General features: G+C 49.5%; 2 protein-coding genes across 2 annotated transcripts in view; one reads left to right on the top strand and one right to left on the bottom strand.

Annotated features, from left to right (window-relative positions):
• LOC136576196 (protein mono-ADP-ribosyltransferase PARP14-like) overlaps positions 1 to 26,482 on the top strand; it is a 913,674-nt gene that overhangs the window by 566,647 nt on the left and 320,545 nt on the right. The window lies entirely within an intron of this gene.
• The window catches only part of LOC136577385 (protein mono-ADP-ribosyltransferase PARP14-like), a 66,181-nt gene continuing 64,442 nt past the window's right edge, over positions 24,744 to 26,482 (bottom strand). The window contains exon 17 of the mRNA XM_066577292.1: positions 24,744 to 25,332. Within this exon, the coding sequence (XP_066433389.1) occupies positions 25,040 to 25,332 (293 nt within the window). The 3' untranslated portion in view covers positions 24,744 to 25,039. The remainder of the gene's footprint in view (positions 25,333 to 26,482) is intronic.

The raw sequence follows: 26,482 nt of genomic DNA, 5'->3' as shown, positions 1-26,482 counted from the left end.
CCTTGAATAGCCCTGCTCTGACAATCTCTCACAGATCTACATCTCTGCTTCCCTATAGGTAGCTTCCCTGGAGCAGGCACGCTTCGCTCTAATGAGTTCTTCAACCGGGATTGCCCTCATAATATGTCCAGGATGGTTACTATCCGCCTGCAGTAGGTTTACAGTATAATTCTGTAACAACCTCTCCTGTCTTCACAACGCCCCAAAGGGTAAGATCCAAAAAAGTAACTTTCTCCTTGTAATAACCGCAAGTAAATTTCAAATTGCTATTATTATTATTAAAATATTTCTCAAAATCGGCTAATACATTTTTATTTTCTGTTCCTTCTTCCTTTACTTTATTTTTCCAAACAATAATGATGTCATCTATAAATCTAGCATACCACACCATGCGGCTCGCATAAGGATTGCTATCACAAAAAATAAAAACTTTCCCACCAACTCATACAGAGGCTGGCAACTGTAGGTGAGAAGCTGGAGCCCATCGGGGCCCCAGAAATTTGTAAATAATATTTACAATTAAAGGAAAAATATATATTTTTTAACAAAAAATGTACTCTATCCAAAATAAATTTCTAGAACTCATTAGAATGACTACCATATTCCTTCTGGGGCTACTGAGGGGGTCTACTATTACTACCAGGGCCACTGAGAGAGCCTATTATCACTACCGGGGCCACTGAGAGGGCCTACTATTACTACCGGGGGCACTGAGGGGACCTACTTTTACTACTGGGGCCTCTTAGGGGACCTACTTTTACTACTGGGGCTCTGAGAGGACCTACTTTTACTACTGAGGCCTCTGAGAGGGCACACTTGGTTCGATCGTGTGGGCAAACTAAGCACGGGGCCCACACGATCGTGACCAAAGAGGACTGGGTACGCACATACAAGTAGCACACAGGTTTCAAGCAACTGACCCTGTGCTACTGGGGAGGTTGACCTGGCCCTACCTAAGCGGGGACATTGTCCCAATAAGAGCAGCCCAGCGGTCTTCGGATCTGGGCCCTAGCTGATCCTAGGAGCCACGCATCAGAACAGGACATATTCGCATGCCACATGACAGGGACAGAACAGGATACACAGAGCCAGAATACACAGCATACAAAATGCAACTACTAGTCACAGATAATAAGCTGAATATAAATATCAGATATTAGTTGACATTTTGTACAAAACATGAAAGTTAGCAGAACCGGACACAGTTCACACAGCACGCTGCAACAGGGCAGTACACAGATAGCAGGTCACACAGCAAGCTTATACAAAGCTGACAGAATATAAACGAACAAATGGACATGAACCAGCAAGACACAGATCACACAGCAAACTTCAACAGACAAGGATTTATGACTGCTCACCCTGAACACCAGACAGAGACTGACCAGGAACTGAGTTTATATGTGAGCACAGACCCAGGAGATTGGCTAGCAGGAAGTACCACACCCAGCCAGCTCAATCAATTAATCCTGTGAGGTCTATGCTGCTAGGAAGCTTAGAACTACAGATCCCAGCAGCACACGTAATAACACTATTACTAGCGGGCCACTGAGAGGGCACACTATTCCTACTGGGGTCACTGAGAGGGCACACTATCCCTACCGGGGCCACTGAGAAGGCACACTATCCCTACCGTGGCCACTGAGAAGGCACACTATTCCTACTGGGGCCACTGAGAGGGCTTAATATCACTACCGAGGCTAGTGAGATGGCCTACTATCACTACCGGGGCCACTGAGAGAGCCTACTATCACTGCTGGGGCCACTGAGAGGGCACACTATCACTACTGGGTCCACTGAGAGGGCACACTATTTACTACTGGGGCCACTGAGAGGGCACACTATTTACTACTGGGGCCACTGTGAGGGCACACTATTTACTACTGGGGCCTCTGAGAGGGCCTACTTTTATTGCTGGAGCCTCTGAGAGGGCCTACTTTTACTACTGGAGACTGAGGGGGCCCACTATTATGCCAGGAGACTATAAGAGGGCCCACTATTACTGCTTAGGGCCACTGAGAGGGCACACTATCACTACCGGAGCCACTGAGAGGGCACATTATCCCTACCGGGGCCACTAAGTGGGCCTACTATTACTACCGGGGCCACTGAGAGGGCACATTATCCCTACCGGGGCGGCTAAAAGGGCCTACTATTACTACCGGGACCACTGAGAGGGCCTACTTTCACTACCGCGGCCACTGAGAGGGCACACTATCCCTACTGGAGCCACTGAGAGGGCACACTAGTACTACTGGGGCCACTGTGAGGGGCACACTAGTACTACTGGGGCCACTGAGAGGGCACACTAATACTACCGGGGCCACTGAGAGGGTCTGCTTTTACTACTGGGGCCTCTGAGAGGGCCTACTTTGATTGCTGGAGCCTCTAAGAGGGCCTACTTTTACTTCTGCAGCCTTTCAGAGGGCCTTCTTTTACTACTGGGGCCTCTGAGAGGGCCTACTATTACTACTGGAGACTATGAGAGGGCCCACTATTATGCGTGGAGACTGAGAGGGCCCACTATTACTGCTTAGGGCCACTGAGAGGGCACACAATCCCTACTGGAGCCACTGAGAAGGCACATTATCCCTACTGGGGCCACTGAAAAGGGGCCTACTATCACTACCGGTGCCACTGAGAGCGCACATTATCTCTACTGGAACCACTGAGACGGCACACTATACCTACTGGAGCCACTGAGAGGGCACACTAGTACTACTGGGGCCACTGAGAGGGCACACTAGTACTACTAGGGCCACTGAGAGGGCACACTAGTACTAGTGGGGCCACTGAGAGGGCACACTAGTACTACTGGGGCCACTGAGAGGGCACACTAGTACTACTGGGGCCACTGAGAGGGCCTACTATACCTACCGGGGCCACTGAGAAGGCACACTATCCCTACTGGGGCCACTGAGAAGGCACACTATCCCTACTGGAGCCACTGAGAGGGCACACTATTACTACTGGGACCACGGAGGGCTCACTATTGCTACTGGGGCCACTGAGAGGGCCTACTATCACTACCGGGGCCACTGAGAGGGCACACTATCTCTACTGGAGCCACTGAGAGGGCACACTATCTCTACTGGAGCCACTGAGAGGGCACATTATCCCTACTGGAGCCACTGAGAGGTCACACTAGTACTACTGGGGCCACTGAGAGGGTACACTAGTACTACTGGGGCCGCTGAAAGGGCACACTAGTACTACTAGGGCCACTGAGAGGGCACACTAGTACTACTGGGGCTACTGAGAGGGCACACTAGTACTACTGAGGCCACTGAGAGGGCACACTAGTACTACTGAGGCCACTGAGAGGGCACACTAGTACTACTGGGGCCACTGAGAGGGCACACTAGTACTACTGGGGCCACTGAGAGGGCACACTAGTACTTCTGGGGCCACTGAGAGGGCCTACTATCCCTACCGGGCCACTGAGAAGGCACACTAACCCTACTGGGGCCACTGAGAAGGCAGACTATCCCTACTAGAGCCACTGAGAGGGCACACTATTACTACTGGGACCACTGAGAGCACCCACTAATACTACTGGAGTCACTGAGAAGGCCCACTATTACTCCTGGAGACTAAGAGGGCACACTATCACTAAGGGAGCCACTGAGAGGGCACATTATCCCTACTGGGCCACTGAGAGGGCCTACTATTACTACCGGGGCCACTGAGAGGGCACATTATCCCTACTGGGCCACTGAGAGGGCCTACTATTACTACCGGGGCCACTGAGAGGACACACTAGTACTACAGGGGCCACTGAGAGGGTACACTAGTACTACTGGGGCCACAGAGAGCACACTATCACTATCAGGGGCCACTGAGAGGGCCCTACTATCACTACCGGAGCCACTGAGAGGACACACTATCACTACCGGAGCCACTGAGAGGGCACACTATCACTACCGGAGCCACTGAGAGGGCACACTATCACTACCGGAGCCACTGAGAGGGCACACTATCACTACCGGAGCCACTGAGAGGGCACACTATCACTACCGGAGCCACTGAGAGGACACACTATCACTACCAGAGCCACTGAGAGGGCACACTATCACTACGGGGGCCACTGAGAGGGCACACTATTATTTGTCTAACGCACTTTTAACTTTGGGGGCCACTACCCTGTTTCCTCGAAATAAGACCTACCCTGAAAATAAGACCTATCTGGATTTTTCAAGATTTTTCGGGAGGCTTGAAATATAAGTTCTAATTGCATCACATTAAAAAAAGCAATACATTACCTAGCGCGCTCAGTCCATGTCCCTTCCGCTGCTCTCTGGAGCTCCGGCTCGCTTCTTGCAGTCCTCAGCCGCCCACAGAAGATCGCTTCCTGGTTACGGGATTCATTAATCTCGCCTTCAGGAAGCGATGGCTCTGATTGGTTCTTGAGTGCTGCTCAGCCAGTCTATGCAGTGCTCGATGAACCAATGCGATGACTGTGATTTGTTCATCCAGCGCTGCATTGATTGGCTGAGCAGCGCTCCAGAACCACTCACAGCTATTGCATTGTGGAGGTGGAATATATGAATCCCGTAACCAGAAAGCAATCTTATGTGGGCTGCCGAGGACTGCAGGAAGCCTGCTGAGGCTCCGGAGAACAGCGGGAGGGGCGTGGACCGAGCCTGCTAGGTAAGTATAAGACAGTGGTGGCGAACCTATGGCACGCGTGCCAGAGGCGGCACGCAGAGCCTTCCCTGCTGGCACGCGCCACATCGGCCGCTCACCACTTGTGAATACCAGCAGGGGCCGCGGCTCCCCTGCCGGCATTCACAAACGGCACTGCTAGCCGCGCTGATCCCGGCACACACTGACTTCAGTCTGCAGCTGGAATCCCCCTCCCCCCTGCCCCGACGTCTCCTACTACTTGCTTCCGCCGGGAGGGGGCGGTGTCCAGCAGCGTGTGTGTCAGAATGTGTGCCGGGAGCATATTAACACTTTCTTCCCCACTTCTGCAGCAATCAGCAATTCCCAGCAACCTGATTGGTTGCTTGGTTTGGCTGATTCACCAAACAACCAATCAGGTTGCTGGGAATTACCTATTGAGGCAGAAGTGGGGAAGAAAAAGTTAATATGCATGCCGGGACCATCGCTGACCAGAAGAGGAGCTGAGCTTACAGGAGGAGGAGGAGGGGGAGGAGGAGGAGGAGGTAAGTATGTGGGTCTCGGGAGGGGCACTGTGGGGTGTCACTACTGCACTGGGGGGCCGCTGGGAGGGTGTCACTAATGCACGGGGGGCCGCTGGGAGGGTGTCACTAATGCACGGGGGGCCGCTGGGAGGGTGTCACTAATGCACGGGGGGCCGCTGGGAGGGTGTCACTAATGCACTGGGGGGCCGCTGGGAGGGTGTCACTAATGCACTGGGGGGCCGCTGGGAGGGTGTCCCTAATGCGCTGGGGGGTGTCCCTAATGTACTGGGGGGCCGTTGGGGGGGGTGTCACTACTGCACTGGGGGGCATCTCTAATGCACTGGGGGGCCGCTGGGGGGTGTCCCTAATACACTGGGGGCCACTGGGGGGTGTCCCTAATGCACTGGGGGCCGCTGGGGGGGGGGGTCACTATTATCGCTGTGGGGTGGGGGACACGATTACCGCTAGGGCCGCTGTGGGGTGGGGGACACGATTACCGCTAGGGCCGCTGTGGGGTGGGGGTCACTATCACCGCTGGGGCCGCTGTGGGGTGGGGGTCACTATCACCGCTGGAGCCGCTGTGGGGTGGGGGTCACTATCACCGCTGGAGCCGCTGTGGGGTGGGGGTCACTATCACCGCTGGAGCCGCTGTGGGGTGGGGGTCACTATCACCGCTGGAGCCGCTGTGGGGTGGGGGTCACTATCACCGCTGGGGCTGCTGTGGGGTGGGGGTCACTATTATTGCTGCAGCGTGGGGGTCACTATTACTGCTGGGTGGGGGTCACTATTACTGCTGGGTGGGGGTCACTATTATCGCTGGGGGTGCTGGGGGGTGTCACTATTACCGCTGGGGGTGGGGGTCACTATTACCGCTAAGGCTGCTGTGTGGTGGGGGGGTCACTATTATCACTCTGGGGGGGGTCACTATTACCGCTAAGGGCCGCTGTGCGGTGGGGGTCACTATTACCGCTGGGGCTGCTGGGGGGGTGTCACTATTACCGCTGGGGCTGCTGTGTGGTGGGGCATGTTTACATGTGGCGGACATGGACAGGGCTGCTTCAAAATAGACAGCGTGCAGATTTTGACTACTTTTTGGATGCGGAAATGCTGCAGAATTTTCCACAGAAATTTCCCCTGAGGACATTCTGCAGTATTTCCGCATCCAAAAAGCAGTCAAAATCTGCACGCTGTCTATTTTGAAGCGGCCCTGTCCTTTTCAGAACGACGGGGGTAAAATCATACGTCGTGATAAGCCCCGCCCCCTGACGTATTGGCACTTTGCGATAAATAAGTGGGTTTTAGGTTGCAGTTTGGGCACTCGGTCTCTAAAAGGTTCGCCATCACTGGTATAAGACATCTCCCGAAGACCAAGTTCCTCTTTTGGGGCAAAAATTTATTTTCGAGGAAACATTGTAGTGTGCCCTTCCTGTGGTCCCGGTAGTAATAGTGTGCCCTTCCTGTGGTCCCGGTAGTAATAGTGTGCCCTCTCAGTGGCCCTGGAAGTAATAGTGTTCTTTCTCAGTGGCTCCAATATTAAAAATGCCTCATTTAGAGGCCCCAATAGTAGTTGTACGCCATCTAAATGCCCTCCCCACCCTTGAACCTATGGCTGGGCAGTAACTATATGATCAAGCACAATAATGCACTTTCAAATTCCGGTTGGTTCGCTGCTGCAGCGCTCACAGGAGATCTAGACTCCCCATCCTCCCTGGCGCTTGTGTTTCTGCATGTACTGTACACAGTGCAGGTGCTGCGGGAAGAGGAGTGAGGATCTCATGTGAGCGCAGCAGCAGCATCCCGACTGGATCTTGAAAGTGAGTTCTAGTGCTTAATCATATGGTTGCTGCCCGGCCAAAGGTGCTTGCACCACATAATTATTTTTTACTGGCTAGTAATATTGGCGGTAATAAATAAATACTAGCATCGGCCTCCAGAGTAAATCAGCGGCTGGGCCGGTGGTCTACCGACTGGGTAGCAATCCTAACAGACACTCACCCACACGCTGTCCGAGTTGTTTGGCCCTCATACATAGCATGTGCTGCAATTTCTTTCACCCGTCTGAATGGCCTGATAAGGTATAATGGGTCAACGCGAGGATGGAACATATGACCATGTGAATGGGCCCTCAGACTTTCAGTAGGTCAGCTATGAAGTATTCCAGCTCTACAATAGATCAGATTTTGTTGTATTCCTAGTCAATTGCAAAAACGGCTTCCCGTACGCGGGTCACACATACCACACTGTGAGAGTTCGTGTGAACGGTCAGCGTCACAATGCTGAAACTGAGCCGATCCAGACATCTGTGTGCCAAACACGAGGGAAATGTTAGTATAATTTATTTATTGTACACACTTAAATAGTTCTTACAAATTCAGTGAACAGCAGCTGGTTATAGTGCCCATCAGTAGTGTAGTCCCTGGAGGAACGGAGTTTGGCGAATGATGAAGCATCACCATTGGTTGGCATATCTCGGAGGCAGCGCAATGGAGTGTGCAGGTATGCTATGGCACAGCTGGGCGTAAAGTTGGGAGTTCTGTGGAAGGGCTGCTGTAGGATTTGTGGTTGTCCCAGCTGGAGTAGGACTCTTATCAGAGTAGGTGACGCTTGTGACAGGACTCTAGCAAGTAGTTAGCCTGTAGAATCCATCTAGGATGGTTGTTTCTTGCACGATGTTGGCTTATGGCCAGTTTCGTGTGGAAGGACTTAATTCACTGAGGATTAAGCTGGCATCAGGAATGGCTGGTTGGTTTGATATCTGGTTGCCAGACTATTTTTAAAATATAGTTCCAAATATATTAAATTAACAAAAGCAGCGGCACTTTCTTGTCCTCTTCCCTGTCAGTCCATCGCTGCACCTCTGCGGGCCTCCTGGTCTTTCATTGGCTTTCGCCAATCTGAGGCCCCAGTGGTTGGGTGCTGTTTTGACATCATGGCTCCCAGGATCTGAGTGGTCATGCAAGACGAACATCCCCTGACCATTGCAGCCTCTGATTGGTGGTATCTGTTCCTAGACAAAGACTGGGCGGACCGCCAAGCTGCAGCGCTGTATTGCTGAGGAAGAGGATGCTTTTGTTAGGCTAATTTCATATGGGGGAGCGTGATATTGGGACATGAAAATCGGCCCGCTATTGTGCTTGCCAACATACAAGATACCTGCGCAGGCGAGGAGTTTTTATGCCAAAAACGCCCTTTATCACTTCAGTATGTTTGCAATAAGTAGGATCGGCATTTCAATGGGAAAACTCGCTTCGGACTCGTGTGCACACCGTACGCCGTGCAATGTGTTTTCCCGCCCCATTGAAAACATTGGGCGTGGCATTCCGAGGGAATGCCTAAAGATGGGACATGCTGCTCATGTATATGACCCCATTCAAAAGAATGAGGTTCATATTTGCGCAAGATTTGTGCGTCTCTCAATGCACAAATCTTGCACGATTTTTTGGGCCGTGTGAAAGCGGCCTAAGACTCTACAGTGATCTTTAATTGTATGACTAGTAGAGATGAGCGAGCACCAAAATGCTCGGGTGCTCGTTACTCGTGACGAAATTATCGCGATGCTCGAGGGTTCGTTTCGAGTAACGAACCCCATTGAAGTCAATGGGCGACCCGAGCATTTTTGTATTTCGCCGATGCTCGCTAAGGTTTTCATGTGTGAAAATCTGGGCAATTCAAGAAAGTGATGGGAACGACACAGCAACGGATAGGGCAGGCGAGGGGCTACATGTTGGGCTGCATCTCAAGTTCACAGGTCCCACTATTAAGCCACAATACCGGCAAGAGTGGGCCCCCCCCCCCAACAATTTTTACTTCTGAAAAGCCCTCATTAGCATGGCATACCTTAGCTAAGCACCACACTACCTACAACAAAGCACAATCACTGCCTGCATGACACTCTGCTGCCACTTCTCCTGGGTTACATGCTGCCCAACCCCCCTCCCCTCTGCACGACGCAGTGTCCACAGCGCACACCAAACTGTCCCTGCGCAGCCTTCAGCTGCCCTCATGCCACACCACCCTCATGTCTATTTATAAGTGCGTCTGCCATGACGAGGAACTGCAGGCACACACTGCAGAGGGTTGGCACGGCTAGGCAGCGACCCTCTTTAAAAGGGGTGGGGCGATAGCCCACAATGCTGTACAGAAGCAATGAGAAATATAATCCTGTGCCACCGCCATCAGGAGCTGCACACGTGGGCATAGCAATGGGGAACCTATGTGCCACACACTATTCATTCTGTCAAGGTGTCTGCATGCCCCAGTCAGACCTGGCTTTTTAATTCATAGACACAGGCAGGTACAACTCCCTATTGTGAAGTCCCTGTGGACCCACAGCATGGGTGGGTGCCAGGAAGCCACCGGCGGTACATAAAAATATCCCATTGCATTGCCCAACACAGCTGAGGTAGTAATGTCGTGCTTAATGCAGGTGGGCTTCGGCCCACACTGCATGCCCCAGTCAGACTGGGGTTCTTTACAAGTGGACACATGTAGGTTAAACTCCGTGTGCACCTACAGCATGGGTGGCTCCCTGGAACCCACCGGCGGTACATAAAAATATCCCATTGCATTGCCCAACACAGCTGAGGTAGTAATGTCGTGCTTAATGCAGGTGGGCTTCGGCCCACACTGCATGCCCCAGTCTGACTGGGGTTCTTTAGAAGTGGAAACAGATGCATTTATAATTCTCTGTGGACCCACAGCATGGGTGGGTGCCAGGAAGCCACCGGCGGTACATAAAAATATCCCATTGCATTGCCCAACACAGCGGATGTAACGTCAGCTGTAATGCAGGTGGGCTAAAAATTCATTTGATTACACTGTAGGCGAGGGCCCACAAAAATTGCTGTATCAACAGTACTAATGTACATCCAAAAAATTGGCCATGGCCAACCAAGAGGGCAGGTGAAACCCATTAATCGCTTTGGTTAATGTGGCTTAAGTGGTAACTAGGCCTGGAGGCAGCCCAGTGTAACGAAAAATTGGTTCAAGTTAAAGTTTCAACGCTTTTAAGAGCATTGAAACGTATAAAAATTGTTTAGAAAAATTATATGAGTGAGCCTTGTGTCCCTAAGAAAAATTGCCCGTTCGGCGTGATTACGTGAGGTTTCAGGAGGAGGAGCAGGAGGAGGAGGAGGAATATTATACACAGATTGATGAAGCAGAAATGTCCCCGTTTTGGATGCTTCCATCCGCGGGTGCAGCCTACGTATTGCTTAGGTATCGCTGCTGTCCGCTGGTGGAGAAGAGAAGTCTGGGGAAATCCAGGCTTTGTTCATCTTGATGAGTGTAAGCCTGTCGGCACTGTCGGTTGACAGGTGGGTACACTTATCCGTGATGATTCCCCCAGCCACACTAAACACACTCTCTGACAAGACGCTAGCCGCAGGACAAGCAAGCACCTCCTGGGCATACAGCGCGAGTTCAGGCCACGTGTCCAGCTTCGACACCCAGTAGTTGTAGGTGGCAGAGGCGTCACGGAGGACGGTCGTGCGATCGGCTACGTACTCCCTCACCATCCTTTTACAGTGCTCCCGCCGACTCAGCCTTGACTGGGGAGCGGTGACACAGTCTTGCTGGGGAGCCATAAAGCTGGTAAAGGCCTTGGAGAATGTTCCCCTGCCTGCGCTGTACATGCTGCCTGATCTCTGCGCCTCCCCTGCTACCTGGCCCTCGGAACTGCGCCTTCTGCCACTAGCGCTGTCGGATGGGAAGTTTACCATCAGTTTGTCCACCAGCGCCCTGTGGTATAGCATCATTCTCGAACCCCTTTCCTCTTCGGGAATGAGAGTGCAAAGGCTCTCCTTATACCGTGGATCGAGCAGTGTGTACACCCAGTAATCCGTAGTGGCCAGAATGCGTGTAACGCGAGGGTCACGAGAAAGGCATCCTAACATGAAGTCAGCCATGTGTGCCAGGGTACCTGTACGCAACACATGGCTGTCTTCACTAGGAAGATCACTTTCAGGATCCTCCTCCTCCTCCTCTTCCTCCTCCTCAGGCCATACACGCTGAAAGGATGACAGGCAAGCAGCATGGGTACCGTCAGCAGTGGGCCAAGCTGTCTCTTCCCCCTCCTCCTCATCCTCCTCATGCTCCTCCTCCTGAACGCGCTGAGATATAGACAGGAGGGTGCTCTGACTATCCAGCGACATACTGTCTTCCCCCGGCTCTGTTTCCGAGCGCAAAGCGTCTGCCTTTATGCTTTGCAGGGAACTTCTCAAGATGCATAGCAGAGGAATGGTGACGCTAATGATTGCAGCATCGCCGCTCACCACCTGGGTAGACTCCTCAAATTTTCCAAGGACCTGGCAGATGGCTGCCAACCAGGCCCACTCTTCTGTAAATAATTGAGGAGGCTGACTCCCACTGCGCCGCGCAAGTTGGAGTTGGTATTCCACTATAGCTCTACGCTGCTCATAGAGTCTGGCCAACATGTGGAGCGTAGAGTTCCACTGTGTGGGCACGTCGCACAGCAGTCGGTGCACTGGCAGATTAAACCGATGTTGCAGGGTCCGCAGGGTGGCAGCGTGCGTGTGTGATTTGCGGAAATGTGCGCAGATCCGGCGCACCTTTCCGAGCAGGTATGACAAGTCGGGGTAGCTTTTCAGAAAGCGCTGAACCACCAAATTAAACACATGGGCCAGGCATGGCACGTGCGTGAGGCTGCCGAGCTGCAGAGCCGCCACCAGCTTACGGCCGTTGTCACACATGACCATGCCCGGTTGGAGGCTCAGCGGCGCAAGCCAGCGGTCGGTCTGCTCTGTCAGATCCTGCAGCAGTTCGTGGGCCGTGTGCCTCTTCTCTTCAGCACGGCCTGTTGACGCTTGCCCACCGCTGTGCTGCCACACCGCGTGACACCGACTGCTGGCGACGTGCTGCTGCTGCTGACACATTTTGATTGCGAGACAGAGGTTGCGTAGGAGGAGGAGGAGGGTGGTTTAGTGGAGGAAGCATACACCCCCGCAGATACCACCACCGAGCTGGGGCACGCAATTCGGGGGGTGGGTAGGACGTGAGTGGTCCCAGGCTCTGACTCTGTCCCAGCCTCCACTAAATTCACCCAATGTGCCGTCAGGGAGATATAGTGGCCCTGCCCGCCTGTGCTTGTCCACGTGTCTGTTGTTAAGTGGACCTTGGCAGTAACCGCGTTGGTGAGGGCGCGTACAATGTTGCGGGAGACGTGGTCGTGCAGGCCTGGGACGGCACATCGGGAAAAGTAGTGGCGACTGGGAACCGAGTAGCGCGGGGCCGCCACCGCCATCATGCTTTTGAAAGCCTCCGTTTCCACAAGCCTATACGGCAGCATCTCTAGGCTGATCAATTTTGCAATGTGCACGTTTAACGCTTGAGCGTGCGTGTGCGTGGCGTCGTACTTGCGCTTGCGCTCAAACTGTGGCGCTAGCGACGTCTGGATGCTACGCTGAGAGACGTTGCTGGATGGGGCCGAGGACAGCGGAGGTGAGGGTGTGGGTGCAGGCCAGGAGACGGTAGTGCCTGTGTCCTCAGAGGGGGGTTGGATCTCAGTGGCAGGTTGGGGCACAGGGGGAGAGGCAGTGGTGCAAACCGGAGGCGGTGAACGGGCATCGTCCCACCTTGTGGGGTGCTTGGCCGTCATATGCCTGCGTATGCTGTTGGTGGTGCCTCCCCAGCTGATCTTGGCGCGACAAAGGTTGCACACCACTGTTCGTCGGTCGTCAGGCGTCTCTGTGAAAAACTGCCATACCGTAGAGCACCTTGACCTGTGCAGGGTGGCATGGCGCGAGGGGGCGCTTTGGGAAACAGTTGGTGGATTATTCGGTCTGGCCCTGCCTCTACCCCTGGCCACCGCACTGGCTCGGCCTGTGCCCACACCCTGACTTGGGCCTCCGCGTCCTCGCCCGCGTCCACGTCCTATAGGCCTACCCCTACCCCTCAGCATGGTGTATTACCAGTGATTTGATTTCCCAGGCAGGAAATGAATTTGCGCAAGCCTGCTGTTAAACGTAGCTGGCTGCGTATGAATTCTTTACTATCTCCACCCACCACACACGTACACAGAACGCTGAGGACTGACAGAGGCAGGGCACATAGAATTTTTCCCTTTTTTTAAAAAGAGAAGGCCCACTGACTATATTCAATCAGATAAGAAATCTGTTCCACAGAAATGCAGTTATATGAAGTGCAGCAGAGCGGTGATTCTTCCCAGGAAGGCAGGAAATAAATTGGCGCAAGACTGCTGTTAAACGTAGCTGGCTGCGTATGAATTCTTTACTATCTCCACCCACCAAACACGTACACAGAACGCTGAGGACTGACAGAGGCAGGGCACATAGAATTTTTCCCTTTTTTTTAAAAGAGAAGGCCCACTGACTATATTCAATCAGATAAGAAATCTGTTCCACAGAAATGCAGTTATATGAAGTGCAGCAGAGCGGTGATTTTTCCCGGGAAGGCAGGAAATAAATTGGCGCAAGACTGCTGTTAAACGTAGCTGGCTGCGTATGAATTTTTTTACTATCTCCACCCACCACACACGTACACAGAACGCTGAGGACTGACAGAGGCAGGGCACATAGAATTTTTCCCTTTTTTTTAAAAGAAAAGGCCCACTGACTATATTCAATCAATAATATATGTCTTCTGGCCCTGCCTACACAATTCTCTCCCTGTAGTATTACTGCAGGGCGCAATGCTCTGCACAGCCGATTTTGAAAAAAAACAATATGCAACACTGCTAACAGCAGCCTGCACACTACTGCACACGGTTAAATGTGGCCCTAAGAAGGACCGTTGGGGTTCTTGAAGCCTACACTCACTCCTAACACTCTCCCTGCCTAACCACCACTTCTGTCCCTGGACTATTACTGCAGGGCGCAATGCTCTGCAGACAGCCGATTTTGAAAAAAAAAAAATTGTGCAACACTGCTAACAGCACCCTCCACAGTACTGCACATGGATAGATGTGGCCCTGAGAAGGACCGTTGGGGTTCTTGAAGCCTACACTCACTACTAACACTCTCCCTACAGCAGCTCCGGCACCAGCAGCACTGTCCCTCAGCTAACTCACAAGGCATCTGAGGCGAGCCGCGGGAGGGGCCGACTTTTATACTCGGGTGACATCGGATCTCCCCAGCCACTCACAGCAGGGGGGTGGTATAGGGCTTGAACGTCACAGGGGGAAGTTGTAATGCCTTCCCTGTCTTTCAATTGGCCAGAAAAGCGCGCTAACGTCTCAGAGAGGAAACTGAAAGTAACCGGAACATCGCGTGGTACTCGTTACGAGTAACGAGCATCCCGAACACGCTAATATTCGCCCGAGCATCAAGCTCGGACGAGTACGTTCGCTCATCTCTAATGACTAGTAATTATTAGGAAATTATAGTACTAGTGTTTCTGGTGGTGCAATGCGCCACACAGCTCTGCTATAAGCTACATCCTACATCCATCCTGATTCCCAGACATCACACACACATCTTTGCTATATCCATCCAGATCCCCAGACATCACACACACATCTTTGCTATATCCATCCAGATCCCCAGACATCACACAAACAGCTCTGCTACATCCATTCAGATTCCCAAACATCACACACACAGCTCTGCTACATCCATCCTGATTTCCAGATATCACACACACAGCTCTACTACATTGATCCTGATTCCCACACATTACACACAGCTCTACTACATTGATCCTGATGCACACACACATAGCTCTGCTACATCCATCCTGATTCCCACACATATCACACAGCTCTACTACATCCATCCTGTTCCCCAGACATCACACACACAGCTGTGCTACATCCACATCCATCCTGATTTCCAGACATCACACACATAGCTCTACTACATCCTTCCTGATGCCCAGATATTACACACACAGCTCTACTACATCCTTCCTGATGCCCAGATATTACACACACAGCTCTACTACATCCACCCTGATGCCCAGACATTGCACACACAGGTCTACTACATCCATCCTGATTCCTACACACAGCTCTACTATGTTATGGGAATAAATCATATTCCAGAAGATTTCACTGGTTTGCTCCAGATTGGTTATACTGAGAGGCTTCATGCATGAATATATGTATTTGAACTCAGGGGTACTCTCTGTAAGTCCCCATACCCTTGCCAACATCATAACAACTCATGAGAAACACATCTCAGGACCTTGTTAAGTCTTGGGAATTTGGGTAGGAGTGTATTTCAGATACCAGCATAAGAATGCAAAAGACACACAGTGTACAGTGTTGAACCAGTTAACCATTTCACTGCTAGCTTTTTCTATAAAGGTGGATATATGGATATATATATGTTTGCATAGGCTGATTTAAGAAACACATTTATATTATTATTACTGCAACAACTACATCCATCCTGATTCCTACACACATTACACACAACAGTACATCATCCATACTAATTCACATACACGCAGCTCTGCTACATCCATCCTGATTCACACACACATCACACACACAGCTCTACTACATCCACCCTGTTTCCCAGACATCCCACACACAGCTCTGCTACATCCTGATCCCTTTAGCTCATCCAGAAGGTATGACAACCAACACAGCAGACTCCTCGATACAGTGATCAGCCCCTGGTCATATCCCTGACTCCACCCACACAGGTGATCACATACGGTGATGTCATCACAGGTCCTGGTAGCTGCTGTCCGGCTCTGTAGGTGGCTCTTTGGGTTGGTGCTTATCCAGTATACAGTACTTTCTACCAAACTCCAGAATGGCACCTCCCACAGCAGCGCTGGTCACGTGGCAGGTCCTTCTGCCCGCTGGATCTCTGTGGTGGCGATAGGTTGGTGTCTCCTGTCAGGACCACTAAGTTGTGTCTGAGAGAGTAACAGTTTAGTTATATCAGAATGATAGTTACCCCCCACAAATGACCCTATAATGTATTCACTGAGGGGGTGTCATGAATAATTTAAACCCGCAGTTTGTTTTCAGGAGTTAATGCAATTTAGAGGAGAAAAATAAAATGTCATATTTTTACAAATCTGTCATTTTAAAGGCAGGTTTTTTTTCTATAGTGCACATGAAAATGAGAATTTACACACCAAAATGGATACCCCTGTTTGTCCTAAATTCAGAAACATACCCATTGTGGCCCTAATGTTCTATCTGTATGCACAACGGGGCCCAAAATGAAAGGAGCAGCTGGTGACTTTCAGAACTGAAATTTTGCTTGAAGGTGTTTTAGGCCCCATTGCACACTTGTAGAGCCCTTGAGCTGCCAAAACAATAGAGAACCCCCACACGTGACCCCATTTTGAAAACTAGACCCCTTAACAAATGCATCTAGGGGTCTACTGTGTATTTTGACCCCATAGGTTTTGAATTAATCTAAGCAAAGCAGAAGGAAATAATTATGATTTTCATTTTTTTTGGCAATTGTGTCATTTTTAAAAACAGGTTTTTTTTGTACAGCACACATATGTGAATGAAAACTTGCACCCCAAAATGGATCCCCCTATTTGTCCTGTGTTCAGAGGCATACCCATTGTGGCCCTAATCTTATGTCTGTATGCACAACGGGGCCCAATCTGAATGGAGCAGATGGTGGCTTTCAGAACACAAATTTTGCTTGAAGGGTATTTAGGCCCCATAGCACACTTGTAGAGCCCTTGAGCTGCCAAAACGATTCAGAACCCCCACAAATGACCCCATTCTGAAAACTAGACCCCTTAACGCATTCATCTTGGGGTGTACTGCGTATTTTGATCCCACAGTTTTTGAATGAATCCAATTAAAGCAGAAGGAAACAATTAGGATTTTTATTTTTTTGGCAATTCTGTTATTTTAAAAACATTTTTTTATAGCACACATATAAAAGAAGACTTGCACCCCAAAATGGATACCCCTGTTTGTCCTGTGTTCAGAAACATATCCATTGTGGCCCTAATCTACTTACAGGGCACGTGGCTAGGCCTCTAATGGAGGGAACACTCATTGGATTTCAAGGCACAACTGAATAAATTCCAGGTCCCATTGCTCACTTGTGCAGAAAAAAAATTGACTCCCTAAAAATAATCCCCCCCTCCGCGTCCTTTTTGGCATTCCTCAAATTTTAGATAAAAGTAATAATGTTAACTGCGTGGTATGTCCGAAGACGAATAATTACGGAGGCTGGTTAGGATGGGTACATGGGGCAATAAAATCGGGTATCCCTCCTCTTCCCATGCTATTTTAAGAGGTATTTCTTGACCTCAGTGGCAGGGATGGGGTGTAAAAAGTGGCACTCCGTGAGGCTTCGCAAGCTTGTTGAGGTGCTCAACAAACTGCTCCTGGAACTGCAGGAAGGCGAGCGTTCCCTGGGCTTCTTGTAAATTACGTATTACAGGTAGCGATTTGAATAACGCCGAGCTCACACGGCCGGATGTGGAATCCACTTGCGGAGGCCTGCAGCAGATCCCAGCTGTGAGACCGGTCGTGTAATATACTGTGCATATCTGTGTACTATTTCCCGCGCTGTTGCTTGGCGATGACGCGAGTACCCGAAGCCCGTAGACAATGTAGTTGCGTATGGGCTGCGGGTATATCCGCGACCATAGAGCACAATGACTTTTATGTCACAGATATCCGCGGTAAAATAGAACATGCTGCGTTCTGTTTTCTGCGAGTGGATTGTGTAATTCCAACCAGCTAATGTGAGCAGAATTGTGTAATCCAGTGCATTTAATGGAACAGCGTATTACCATGGCTCAAACGCATGTGGAATCCGCAATGTCTGTCCGGTCGTGCGAGACCGGCCTAAGGTAGATCGCTACCTTTTTATCACGTGACCGAGGACCGCTTAACGAGGCCACCGGCACTGCTCCAGGCACTTGGCGACCGTTTGTAGCTGAAAGGCAGAAGGTTTAAAATTTCCTGGGCTCCCTGGCTCCTGCGCAGGTGTCCGGCATTTTGCTGGCGGACGCATGCGCAGGAGCTGGGTAATGTCCTTGGAGGATGATTATGTCAAGCTTCAAATGCGGAGGCAGATCGGTGAGGGGAAATGAAACTTCAACTTTTTTTTTAAACTTTTACGTGATCACCATTATCTACTGGATAACGGCAATCACGTGACCAGTAACCGCATACCGCAACCCCCTGTGACATCTCCATGCTCTACGCTACCTTTGGTAGCTAGGAGCAGGAAGATTTTAAATTTCCCACACAATCCTTGACTTTTGCGCATGCGTCCACCATTATGCTGACAGGCGCATGCGATCATGGGCCCGGGGACCAGTCACCGCGGTCCTCGGTCACCTCTCCTCCCTCCCAGATACCTACAGTAGCCAGGAGATTACAAATTTTCCGGGGCTTCCGGCCTTCTGTGCATGCGGCTGATGTAATGCCGCCTGGCATGCATGCGCTGAAGACCGGCGTCGGGTCCTGTAGGACCAGATCGCCGTGGAACATCGCGGAGGACGGGAATGAGTACTGTCAGCTGCCTCCATGGATCCGATCCATGAGGGCAGCTGAATCTTTAACTTTTTTTAAACCAGCACCAATCACATTGCCCGGGGAAATGACATCCGCAGGTATTTAACTACCTGCGGGTGTCCAATGCATCCCTATGAGGCGCGGATCACGCTGCGGGAGAAACGCTGCAGATTTTAAATGTTATTTTGCCATGGACATGAGGCCTTAATGTTTCTTTATGGTGAAAAAAGTCACAAGCCGCTGCTGACCTTTTTCCCCATAGTAAAGCAATGAGGCCACATAACAGTCGTGTGATAACTGTGGAGCCCCGGCCTTACACCACATCATTTGAATCTATGGTTGTGAATTCCAGGATTTTCCCATTCATCCAACTGGGAAAATTTACTTTGAGAAGGTGATGAGATACTCAGGATATGCCTGGATGTCATTAAATATGACAAAAACACTTGGCTTGGCAAGGTCGTTAGTGACGCTGTCATACAGGTCGGTGGAGTTAGATGGGTTCTTTGCTGGAGGAGCCACCATTCCCTGCTGTCCAACACAGAACTCTCCAGTAAGCACCCGGGCCAGGTACATGTATTTACGGCCATTTGCATCTGGTTTGGAGTACTGGTCATGTGCAGAATAATTGGAGTCCACTGCAAAATATGTGCCATTTCCAAGCAACGCACCAACTGGAATAGAAAGAAAGACTGTTATGTACAACTTTACCTGACTACAACTTATAGGAATACATGAACCAGCAGCGGTTCCTCCAGTGTGTTCTGAGTATTCTAGAAGCTACGCCTGCCACAGGCTGCATTGTTACATCCAGAAACTGTCCATAGGTTGGGGTTGTGCAGAGCTGATGCATACCAGGAGATTTGCTATAGGTGCACACATATAGCCTTTTTACACTGGAATCTTCCAATTTTGTAAATCTTAAACTTAAGGCTGCCTGTCCACGGCCGAGGCGGAATATCGCTAGCGGGGGAGCAGGGGGGAGAACTGACAGGACTCCGCGGTGAGCCTATCTAAAGATAGTCTCACCGCTGAAAATCACAGTATGCCATGATTTGAATCCTGCGAGTGAAGAATCGCGATGATTCTCCGCTAGTGGACGTCGGGCTGCGCTTTGCATAGTTCTCCTATGGAAAGTGTTCACTGCGTTATCAACGACCGGATTAACACTTTCCATAGTATTCACTGCGTTATCAACGACCGGATTAACACTTTCCATAGTATTCACTGCGTTATCAACGACCGGATTATCGCCGCGGATAACGCAATGACAACTCGCCCGTGGACAGGCAGCCTAAAGGGGTTTCACAAAAATATGGAAATAAAATTTTCGTTCATGTTTAAGCTTTCAGTAAATGCTAATATGGCAGTCACCATGGGACATCATTCCAATAAATATGCTTTTTACATCACATTGGAATAAGACTGACACATATAATGGGAGCACTGCTTTCGAATGACAACCGGGCTCCTGCTCTAACAGTCAAACCTCCAATTCAGACCATGTGTAACCCTGTAAATGTCACTGTAAATGTCCACTGCGGCATCAAAGTGGTTTACAGGGGGACTCCCTCTGTACCTCAGTGGTCTCCTTACAATGTACCGATGAGTTGTTATGGCAGCTGGAGGTCTAAAAATCCCCTCTGGGTCTCCCATTTATGGAATCCTACTAGGCCTTCTGTAACCCAGGCGTTATGGAAACAGCGTAGCACGGCACGCTCGGTTGTACGATCACTATCCTATCACGCATTGCAAAACTGAAGTATCCTTTTACGGAAAGCTGTGCATACAAGACATCCCAAAAATATTGATGGACTGAAACATTTTTAGGGAGAAATAGTCCAAAACTTGAAGGGCTGCACTTTAATGTCCAGGTTATCCTACAGTGTATAGCATTTTCTACATCACTTATCTAGGGTCCCAGACATCACACACACAGCTGTGCTACATCCACATCCATCCTGATTTCCAGACATCACACACATAGCTCTACTACATCCTTCCTGATGCCCAGATATTACACACACAGCTCTACTACATCCTTCCTGATGCCCAGATATTACACACACAGCTCTACTACATCCACCCTGATGCCCAGACATTGCACACACAGGTCTACTACATCCATCCTGATTCCTACACACAGCTCTACTATGTTATGGGAATAAATCATATTCCAGAAGATTTCACTGGTTTGCTCCAGATTGGTTATACTGAGAGGCTTCATGCATGAATATATGTATTTGAACTCAGGGGTACTCTCTGTAAGTCCCCATACCCTTGCCAACATCATAACAACTCATGAGAAACACATCTCAGGACCTTGTTAAGTCTTGGGAATTTGGGTAGGAGTGTATTTCAGATACCAGCATAAGGGCGAGCACCCACTGGCGTTTTTTTACCTGCGTTTTGCGTTTTGCGTTTTGCGTTTTTCCTGCACAGGCATAGAGATAAAGTGTGCTCATGTCCACTGGCGTTTTTAAAATCGCCCCGCCCCGCAAAATCGCCTCGCTGCTGTCCTTTCACTCTGGCTCCTTTTTTTAATCTAACTTCTCACATGGTTTTCAATGCTCCCGGAAAAAACGCAACGCAACGCAATTCGCGCGCGTCGCGTGGCGTTTTTGCAGACAACAGTAATGAAGACTGTGGAAGGGCGGGCATTCTTCACAGGTGCTGTAGGGTGTGTTGGTATAGAAACGCTATGCAACGTTTTAGGATGAGACATTCTCCGCGTTTTGCGTTAAAAAAACGCAGCGAAAAACGCGCGAAAAACGCAAACGCGTAGATGCGAAAACGCTGCGTTTTTCACGCACTACCAACGCAAACGCCAGTGGGTGCTCGCCCTAAGAATGCAAAAGACACACAGTGTACAGTGTTGAACCAGTTAACCATTTCACTGCTAGCTTTTTCTATAAAGGTGGATATATGGATATATATATGTTTGCATAGGCTGATTTAAGAAACACATTTATATTATTATTACTGCAACAACTACATCCATCCTGATTCCTACACACATTACACACAACAGTACATCATCCATACTAATTCACATACACGCAGCTCTGCTACATCCATCCTGATTCCCACACACATCACACACACAGCTCTACTACATCCACCCTGTTTCCCAGACATCCCACACACAGCTCTGCTACATCCTGATCCCTTTAGCTCATCCAGAAGGTATGACAACCAACACAGCAGACTCCTCGATACAGTGATCAGCCCCTGGTCATATCCCTGACTCCACCCACACAGGTGATCACATACGGTGATGTCATCACAGGTCCTGGTAGCTGCTGTCCGGCTCTGTAGGTGGCTCTTTGGGTTGGTGCTTATCCAGTATACAGTACTTTCTACCAAACTCCAGAATGGCACCTCCCACAGCAGCGCTGGTCACGTGGCAGGTCCTTCTGCCCGCTGGATCTCTGTGGTGGCGATAGGTTGGTGTCTCCTGTCAGGACCACTAAGTTGTGTCTGAGAGAGTAACAGTTTAGTTATATCAGAATGATAGTTACCCCCCACAAATGACCCTATAATGTATTCACTGAGGGGGTGTCATGAATAATTTAAACCCGCAGTTTGTTTTCAGGAGTTAATGCAATTTAGAGGAGAAAAATAAAATGTCATATTTTTACAAATCTGTCATTTTAAAGGCAGGTTTTTTTTCTATAGTGCACATGAAAATGAGAATTTACACACCAAAATGGATACCCCTGTTTGTCCTAAATTCAGAAACATACCCATTGTGGCCCTAATGTTCTATCTGTATGCACAACGGGGCCCAAAATGAAAGGAGCAGCTGGTGACTTTCAGAACTGAAATTTTGCTTGAAGGTGTTTTAGGCCCCATTGCACACTTGTAGAGCCCTTGAGCTGCCAAAACAATAGAGAACCCCCACACGTGACCCCATTTTGAAAACTAGACCCCTTAACAAATGCATCTAGGGGTCTACTGTGTATTTTGACCCCATAGGTTTTGAATTAATCTAAGCAAAGCAGAAGGAAATAATTATGATTTTCATTTTTTTTGGCAATTGTGTCATTTTTAAAAACAGGTTTTTTTTGTACAGCACACATATGTGAATGAAAACTTGCACCCCAAAATGGATCCCCCTATTTGTCCTGTGTTCAGAGGCATACCCATTGTGGCCCTAATCTTATGTCTGTATGCACAACGGGGCCCAAACTGAATGGAGCAGATGGTGGCTTTCAGAACACAAATTTTGCTTGAAGGGTATTTAGGCCCCATAGCACACTTGTAGAGCCCTTGAGCTGCCAAAACGATTCAGAACCCCCACAAATGACCCCATTCTGAAAACTAGACCCCTTAACGCATTCATCTTGGGGTGTACTGCGTATTTTGATCCCACAGTTTTTGAATGAATCCAATTAAAGCAGAAGGAAACAATTAGGATTTTTATTTTTTTGGCAATTCTGTTATTTTAAAAACATTTTTTTATAGCACACATATAAAAGAAGACTTGCACCCCAAAATGGATACCCCTGTTTGTCCCGTGTTCAGAAACATATCCATTGTGGCCCTAATCTACTTACAGGGCACGTGGCTAGGCCTCTAATGGAGGGAACACTCATTGGATTTCAAGGCACAACTGAATAAATTCCAGGTCCCATTGCTCACTTGTGCAGAAAAAAAATTGACTCCCTAAAAATAATCCCCCCCTCCGCGTCCTTTTTAGCATTCCTCAAATTTTAGATAAAAGTAATAATGTTATCTGCGTGGTATGTCCGAAGATGAATAATTACGGAGGCTGGTTAGGATGGGTACATGGGGCAATAAAATCGGGTATCCCTCCTCTTCCCATGCTATTTTAAGAGGTATTTCTTGACCTCAGTGGCAGGGATGGGGTGTAAAAAGTGGCGCTCCGTGAGGCTTCGCAAGCTTGTTGAGGTGCTCAACAAACTGCTCCTGGAACTGCAGGAAGGCGAGCGTTCCCTGGGCTTCTTGTAAATTACGTATTACAGGTAGCGATTTGAATAACGCCGAGCTCACACGGCCGGATGTGGAATCCACTTGCGGAGGCCTGCAGCAGATCCCAGCTGTGAGACCGGTCGTGTAATATACTGTGCATATCTGTGTACTATTTCCCGCGCTGTTGCTTGGCGATGACGCGAGTACCCGAAGCCCGTAGACAATGTAGTTGCGTATGGGCTGCGGGTATATCCGCGACCATAGAACACAATGACTTTTATGTCACAGATATCCGCGGTAAAATAGAACATGCTGCGTTCTGTTTTCTGCAAGTGGATTGTGTAATTCCAACCAGCTAATGTGAGCAGAATTGTGTAATCCAGTGCATTTAATGGAACAGCGTATTACCATGGCTCAAACGCATGTGGAATCCGCAATGTCTGTCCGGTCGTGCGAGACCGGCCTAAGGTAGATCGCTACCTTTTTATCACGTGACCGAGGACCGCTTAACGAGGCCACCGGCACTGCTCCAGGCACTTGGCGACCGTTTGTAGCTGAAAGGCAGAAGGTTTAAAATTTCCTGGGCTCCCTGGCTCCTGCGCAGGTGTCCGGCATTTTGCTGGCGGACGCATGCGCAGGAGCTGGGTAATGTCCTTGGAGGATGATTATGTCAAGCTTCAAATGCGGAGGCAGATCGGTGAGGGGAAATGAAACTTCAACTTTTTTTTTAAACTTTTACGTGATCACCATTATCTACTGGATAACGGCAATCACGTGACCAGTAACCGCATACCGCAACCCCCTGTGACATCTCCATGCTCTACGCTACCTTTGGTAGCTAGGAGCAGGAAGATTTTAAATTTCCCACACAATCCTTGACTTTTGCGCATGCGTCCACCATTATGCTGACAGGCGCATGCGATCATGGGCCCGGGGACCAGTCACCGCGGTCCTCGGTCACCTCTCCTCCCTCCCAGATACCTACAGTAGCCAGGAGATTACAAATTTTCCGGGGCTTCCGGCCTTCTGTGCATGCGGCTGATGTAATGCCGCCTGGCATGCATGCGCTGAAGACCGGCGTCGGGTCCTGTAGGACCAGATCGCCGTGGAACATCGCGGAGGACGGGAATGAGTACTGTCAGCTGCCTCCATGGATCCGATCCATGAGGGCAGCTGAATCTTTAACTTTTTTTAAACCAGCACCAATCACATTGCCCGGGGAAATGACATCCGCAGGTATTTAACTACCTGCGGGTGTCCAATGCATCCCTATGAGGCGCGGATCACGCTGCGGGAGAAACGCTGCAGATTTTAAATGTTATTTTGCCGTGGACATGAGGCCTTAATGTTTCTTTATGGTGAAAAAAGTCACAAGCCGCTGCTGACCTTTTTCCCCATAGTAAAGCAATGAGGCCACGTAACAGTCGTGTGATAACTGTGGAGCCCCGGCCTTACACCACATCATTTGAATCTATGGTTGTGAATTCCAGGATTTTCCCATTCATCCAACTGGGAAAATTTACTTTGAGAAGGTGATGAGATACTCAGGATATGCCTGGATGTCATTAAATATGACAAAAACACTTGGCTTGGCAAGGTCGTTAGTGACGCTGTCATACAGGTCGGTGGAGTTAGATGGGTTCTTTGCTGGAGGAGCCACCATTCCCTGCTGTCCAACACAGAACTCTCCAGTAAGCACCCGGGCCAGGTACATGTATTTACGGCCATTTGCATCTGGTTTGGAGTACTGGTCATGTGCAGAATAATTGGAGTCCACTGCAAAATATGTGCCATTTCCAAGCAACGCACCAACTGGAATAGAAAGAAAGACTGTTATGTACAACTTTACCTGACTACAACTTATAGGAATACATGAACCAGCAGCGGTTCCTCCAGTGTGTTCTGAGTATTCTAGAAGCTACGCCTGCCACAGGCTGCATTGTTACATCCAGAAACTGTCCATAGGTTGGGGTTGTGCAGAGCTGATGCATACCAGGAGATTTGCTATAGGTGCACACATATAGCCTTTTTACACTGGAATCTTCCAATTTTGTAAATCTTAAACTTAAGGCTGCCTGTCCACGGCCGAGGCGGAATATCGCTAGCGGGGGAGCAGGGGGGAGAACTGACAGGACTCCGCGGTGAGCCTATCTAAAGATAGTCTCACCACTGAAAATCACAGTATGCCATGATTTGAATCCTGCGAGTGAAGAATCGCGATGATTCTCCGCTCGTGGACGTCGGGCTGCGCTTTGCATAGTTCTCCTATGGAAAGTGTTCACTGCGTTATCAACGACCGGATTAACACTTTCCATAGTATTCACTGCGTTATCAACGACCGGATTAACACTTTCCATAGTATTCACTGTGTTATCAACGACCGGATTATCGCCGCGGATAACGCAATGACAACTCGCCCGTGGACAGGCAGCCTAAAGGGGTTTCACAAAAATATGGAAATAAAATTTTCGTTCATGTTTAAGCTTTCAGTAAATGCTAATATGGCAGTCACCATGGGACATCATTCCAATAAATATGCTTTTTACATCACATTGGAATAAGACTGACACATATAATGGGAGCACTGCTTTCGAATGACAACCGGGCTCCTGCTCTAACAGTCAAACCTCCAATTCAGACCATGTGTAACCCTGTAAATGTCACTGTAAATGTCCACTGCGGCATCAAAGTGGTTTACAGGGGGGACTCCCTCTATACCTCAGTGGTCTCCTTACAATGTACCGATGAGTTGTTATGGCAGCTGGAGGTCTAAAAATCCCCTCTGGGTCTGCCATTTATGGAATCCTACTAGGCCTTCTGTAACCCAGGCGTTATGGAAACAGCGTAGCACGGCACGCTCGGTTGTACGATCACTATCCTATCACGCATTGCAAAACTGAAGTATCCTTTTACGGAAAGCTGTGCATACAAGACATCCCAAAAATATTGATGGACTGAAACA

Source organism: Eleutherodactylus coqui, chromosome 8 (assembly GCF_035609145.1).
Source record: "Eleutherodactylus coqui strain aEleCoq1 chromosome 8, aEleCoq1.hap1, whole genome shotgun sequence".
In the NCBI taxonomy this organism is placed as follows: Eukaryota; Metazoa; Chordata; class Amphibia; order Anura; family Eleutherodactylidae; genus Eleutherodactylus; species Eleutherodactylus coqui.
This window is presented reverse-complemented; position numbering and strand designations above follow the sequence as displayed.